The sequence below is a fragment of the Microchirus variegatus genome (assembly GCF_963457635.1).
Source record: "Microchirus variegatus genome assembly, chromosome: 14".
In the NCBI taxonomy this organism is placed as follows: domain Eukaryota; kingdom Metazoa; phylum Chordata; class Actinopteri; order Pleuronectiformes; family Soleidae; genus Microchirus; species Microchirus variegatus.
The window spans coordinates 8599611-8605733 of record NC_139815.1 but is presented as its reverse complement, the minus strand read 5'-3'; the positions used below and the strand labels follow the sequence as shown (position 1 = coordinate 8605733).

The 6123-nt window shown below is 40.8% G+C and overlaps 1 protein-coding gene across 1 annotated transcript; it reads left to right on the top strand.

Moving 5' to 3' along the window:
• Window positions 1-416: 416 nt before the first annotated feature.
• Window positions 417-2273, top strand: lingo1b (leucine rich repeat and Ig domain containing 1b; the record flags this gene model as incomplete). Its single annotated transcript, XM_083900827.1, has 1 exon — window positions 417-2273. Exon 1 carries the CDS (start codon window positions 426-428, stop codon window positions 2271-2273), a length of 1848 nt encoding a protein of 615 aa, XP_083756953.1. The 5' UTR covers window positions 417-425.
• Between the last annotated feature and the right edge of the window lie 3850 nt (window positions 2274-6123).

Here is a 6123-nt window from a genome sequence, read left to right as displayed (position 1 = left end):
TCACCACCTGGCAGCAATTTTTGTTTTACAGTACATCACTGCAAGGTCAGCAGCGGGACATACAGTAGGACGTTTTAAGTTTGAAAATGTTTCAGGAAGCTATTTAAAAAAGTCTGCTATGGCATTTTTTGTCTTCAAATGAGCGACTGACATTGACAGAAAAATGTTTTCAGTGCTCATTGTGTGGCCAAGCTGGTTTCCAACTAACGGCATCATAAAACGTAATGCACCAAAAGGGGAACGGTGGCTCATATCTATGTAGAGCTGAACAGATGCAATCAAATCTAAATTAAATATAATGCTTAGTTATTTATCTTATCGCTCTTTTCCCTTCTGTTCTATAATACAGTGTTGTAGCCATTTCTACACCTTTCTTCCACTCCAACAGGCCATTTCTTTCTGTGTTCCCACAGGTAAACATTAGGATGGTGTCGGGGGAGGCAGGAGGGCACAGCTACTTGGTGGCATGCTGGCAGCCCATCCTGATCCTGATGCTTGGCACCGTCCTTTCTGGCTCCACCACCGGCTGCCCTTCCCGATGTGACTGCAATGGTCCTGAGCGTTCAGTTGTGTGCCATCGAAGGAGACTGACGACTCTTCCAGAGGGCATCCCCACTGAAACAAAGCTACTGGACCTGAGCAAGAATCGTCTGAAAAATCTGGGGACTGAGGAGTTCATTAATTACCCTCAGCTGGAAGACCTGCAACTTAATGAAAACACAATATCAACCATTGAGCCTGGGGCTTTTAGCAACCTTATGAACCTTCACACTCTAGGTTTGCGCAACAACCAGCTGAAGCTCATTCAGCTGGGAGTTTTCACTGGCCTCACCAATCTCACCCAGCTGGACATCAGTGAAAACAAAATTGTCATTCTGCTTGACTACATGTTCCAGGAGCTGTACAACTTGAGGGCTCTGGAAGTTGGTGACAATGACCTAGTATTCATCTCACCCAGATCATTTCATGGCCTCAGCAACCTCGAAAGTCTCAACATTGAAGGATGCAACATAGCCTCAGTGCCCACTGATGCCCTTAGCCATCTCCATAACCTATTGTCACTTCGACTGCGTTATCTGAACGTCACCGTCTTGAGGGATTACTCCTTTAAGAGGCTGTATCGGCTCAGAGTGTTGGAGATTTCTCATATGCCCACCCTGGATACCATGACTCCGAAATGCTTCTTTGGACTCAACCTCACATCACTGTCAATTACAAACTGTAACCTTACAGTCATTCCATACCAAGCCATTAGTCACCTAAGATATATTCGGTTTTTGAATCTGTCTTTCAATCCCATCCAAACTGTGGAGGGTAACCAGCTCTTTAATCTGCAGAAGCTTCAGGCTTTTCACTTGGCTGGTGGAAGATTAGCTGCCATTGAGCCCTACTCTTTTCGTGGACTCAACCACCTCCGTGTACTCAATATATCCAGTAATAACTTAAGCACCCTGGAGGAGTCCGTCTTTCACTCAGTGGGAAACCTGGAGACGTTAGCTTTGTATGACAACCCACTCGCCTGTGACTGTCGCCTGCTCTGGGTCTTTCGTCGACGGTGGAGGCTTAACTTCAACAGACAACAGCCCATGTGTGCCTCACCTGAGGTGGTACAAGGAAAAGAGTTCAAGGACTTCCCAGATATCCTCCCTTCGGACTGCTTTATCTGCCAGAAATCAAAAATCATGGATTATAAAGTTCAAGAAAGCCATGTGGATGAAGGAACCACGGTTCATTTCACTTGCCAAGCTGAGGGTGATCCAATACCAGTCATAATGTGGCTATCACCCAAAAAGGAATACATCACTACCAAAACCGTGGGGTCAAGACTTACTGTGTCGTATGAGGGCACATTGGAGGTGCGTTATGCCCAAATCCAGGACAACGGCACATATTTGTGCATTGCAAGCAATGCAGCAGGCAATGACACCAAAGCTGCTCACCTTTTTGTACATAGCTACTCACCCAATTGGCCCCACCAGCCGAATAAAACATTTGCCTTCATTTCTAACCAGCCCAGCGACGAAGGTGCTAATGTGACCCGGGCCACGGTTCCATTTCCATTTGATGTAAAGACACTCATCATTGCAACCACCATGGGATTCATCTCTTTCCTTGGAGTTGTTCTCTTCTGTCTTGTAATATTATTCCTCTGGAGTAGAGGAAAAGACAATACAAAGTCAAGTATAGAGGTTGAATATGTGCCACGAAAAGAGGAAACAGAGGAGGCCAGTCCAGCTGAGGAGCCCATACAATTCAACATGAAAATCATGTGAAACTCGTTAAGAGGTGATTTAATCTCATAAACTGCAGTCAGGATGCATTCTATCCACACTTTAAATATGTACTCAATCTGAGTGATGGAAACTGCACAGCAGTAAATGCATTTTGACACTGGACCATTGGTGTGTTTTTTTTTTCCACTTAAGGGACTGAAATATCAAACAAAACTTGACTTTCAAATATTACAATATCTGTAAATTTGAATTGGCAATATCAAAACGGTATGTTAACATGCACTGAACAACCCATAACCGTATGTAACCAAATAAAGGTCATGAATAAAGCACATGTATAAGAGAAATTTTCCAAATAAAAACGGTTGTCTAATGGGCAGAAGTATCCTGCAAGTAGTCTTTCAGCACAAAATAGGTGGAGGTTGTGTTGCATTGTCTTGCATTTTGTTCTCTCTTGTTTTGATGGATGTAAAGCACAACCCACACTTGGAGCCCAAATTCCTGAGTTGAAAGCAGTTTCTAATGTTTCTTTTGTTTCATTGGAGGTGATCGACAGTTAAGACACAGGTATTGGGGAACTTTTTAGACAAAAGGATAAGGAGGATCCTTCAAAAAAAAAAGTCAGTTGGACTTGAAAAAAAGGGGGGGGGGGGGGTTACATAACAGAGGAAATAGTTCAACAGAATATAAACAGAAAGACTTGATGTTTACAGTGTTGTGCTTTTAACAGAATATATATATATGGATCCTAATATCCTAATAATTTACTGTTAGCATAAAGGATAAAGGAGTACGTGTGCCTCACCACCTGTTATGTGTCAGTGAACTATGGCCATTTAGAATTTCTGAACATTCCTTATTATGTTTAGTTTTCCCTAACCGTTTTAGTTTCTGGGAGATATCATGTTATTTTTTTATTATTTTTTTTAATTCACCTTCAACTTCCATTAATTGTAAGACAAAAAAGTATGTTGACCTGTCTCACTGGGAGTATTTCCAATACTTGTTAAGGGTCAAATTAGAAGTGTGCATGTTAACACACCGAATAAGACACAATCCAGTGCTATAGTGCAGGCTCCTTTCTGCCTACAAAGAAGGAAGTTTGTCATTAAATGTACCGACTTGTTTAGCTATACATATTTTTTTCTGTACCCTCTAATGTTTTCTTGTACATTATGCTATGGCACAATAGTAATACTTTTAATGGATGTGGGTTATGAACATTTTACAGTCTAAAGAGCAGATTAAATATTGAGTTGACAAATTTTGTATGTAAATAATAAAAGAGAGTATTGCTGCTTTTCCTATTGTATGAAACATACCATTGGAAATCATCAAATTAACTATTTATCATTAACTGTCATGAAAGTCAATTTATTTACCCCTTTGGCAGTTCAATAATTGTCAGCACTCTGCTCAAGTCCTGAGGTTACACTGTCACTGCTGCATCTCAGTAACTGTGACATTATGGATTTGTTGCCTTAAGTAACCCCTATTCCAGTTTTCAGCTGAGCAATACCCAGTATATGTGTAAAACAGAGTTTTATGCGTTATAAGAATTTTATGTCGTCTAATTAATTTCACAGTCAAGGTCTGCTCTGAAGACAATGTGTTCATTAACTCTTACAGTACATGTTTAAATGGGGATGACAGATAAATTCTATTAAAAAAATTAAAAAATTAAGTTTGATACTACAGGGTGCTTATTTATTGTAATATGACAAATAATGTGAGGACAAAATTTTCATCTATGCTCCAAGCAATGTTAAAAGATCTCACTACTTTAGATAAGAGGTACACTGAATCACACTTTTACAACAACTCTAAAATACTGATCTCACGAACTTTCCAGTTGGCCATGAGTGCATTCAGACAAAGGTTACACTACTTTTGAATTTTTCATTAGTTTAACAAATGTTAAGCAGGCTTTAGCTTGTGTGCACACACATAAACGGAGACACAGACAGGCTGTGGATGTTCAATCTCTAAACAATGCGAAAAAAAAAATACAGTTTCAGGTACTAAAGCACCGTCTCCATGTCGACGGCCCCTTATAATCATCGATTTAATTATTTGCCATTTTTTCCACCAGACATTTAAGCCGGTGACATTTTTTTTTCCTCGCCAGCTAAGTTCATGTGACGACCAAAACCCGGCATATTCGGACGAACGTAAACCCCGGTTTGGAGGAGTGTGATTTTCATTGTTTTTATGCTGCTGTCAGTACCGTTCTCCACAGCGAGCAGGCGTTTTAAAACGGTGATGGCTGGGATTAGCTGATTTTCTTAACTCCTGGTCAATATTGCTCGCCTGCTAGCTGGCTGTAAACTGTGGTATGGAATTCCTGAGCAGATCGTGCATCATTACGTCAACTCTCAGAGACATGCCTCCATATAGGAAATCCATTCCACTTTTTGCAGCCAGCTAGCAGAGCAGTCAGGGAATCACCTGTGAAGACTTTTCAGCAGACAACATTAAACAAACGGATCGGAAATCTTTACAGTTGGATCAGAAATTTCCGATCCGTAAATTACGTCTGGATTGAAACCTGATACCAGATCAGCCCCATCCCTACTGAAAACATCTCCCTGGATTTTTAAAACACAATAATACTGCTACAATAGTATGAATAGCATGTGTGAGGATTGAGGCAAAGGTTTGCATCGACTAGGGATTGGAATTTCAGACATTTTGAGAGTCGATTGTCGATGTCCACGTGTCGATTTTTTTTATACAGTAGCAGCAACAGCAGCAATGTGGGGGTGGAAACTATTCTACAGTGTACTACTTCGTTTTAGGCTCCAAAACATGGCTGTAATGTCCATTATTGACCATCAAAGCAGCGATAATAAAAATGAGGGGCAAAAAAAAGAAAAGAGAAAAAAAAGCGAAGCAGAAAGTTTTCTCTCCACTGGCACAGGTGTGTCCAAACAGTGAATAGCGGCTGAAGCTCCATAGTTACCTTACCAAAGCGCCCTCACCTATTCCATTCACAAATACGGGCCGGTGACTCGTCCTCCTCAATGCACGCACCATCATGTGGGAGTGCAGGGAGCCTGGAAAGCAGGCTCACCTTTTCGTGCACAGCTTCTTTAACCTCGTCGGTCGTCAACTTCACGTGTTTGTGACACTTCGACTTTGTATTTATTTTTGTATTTATATTTATTTTTTGTATTTATTTATTTTTGTCGAGGTGCGCACGTGTCGATTGTCGATCGATTTGTCGATAAAAAAGTCCCATCCCTAGCATCGACTGTGAAAGACGACGGAAAGAGAAGCAAAAGCTACTTTCACACATGTACCATAACCCTGAACTTCTCCATGCTTTACACGGACAACACTAATGCTGCAATCAGTTGGACCAGATATTTAACACACTCTACGCTGGCAGCTTCCTTGTATGAAGTCTGTCATGTTTGCCTGTGCCCATCTGCGAATCGAGCTGGTTATTGTCTGGAGAATACACAACGATTCTGGGGTTATGTCAGAACAAGTCCAGTAATAACAACTAGTGTGTGCTGCATGTGAGAAAGGCCAATGCCAGACAATGTATCTGAATTTCTGAATGTGAAAATTTAAGTCAAGAAATACTTTCCGAGGGTCTGAGTAACATGAACTAACCAAGCTCTCAGTCTCAATGACAGATGTACTGGCGTGAAATATCTTTTTTGAATTGAATTATCTAATTTTGATAAAGTAAAACCAACGATGGATGAAATAAGGTTTTAGCTGTGCACACACGCTCTCAAAGAGAAATATTTTTTGATAAGTACAGTAGTGAAGCATGTCAATTGAGGTAAAAACCATAAAGTTTCCCCTCCCTGCATGACATATCGGCACTGGTTATTAAAAATGGTGTGTTTATAACACAACCCATTTCCTTTATTTC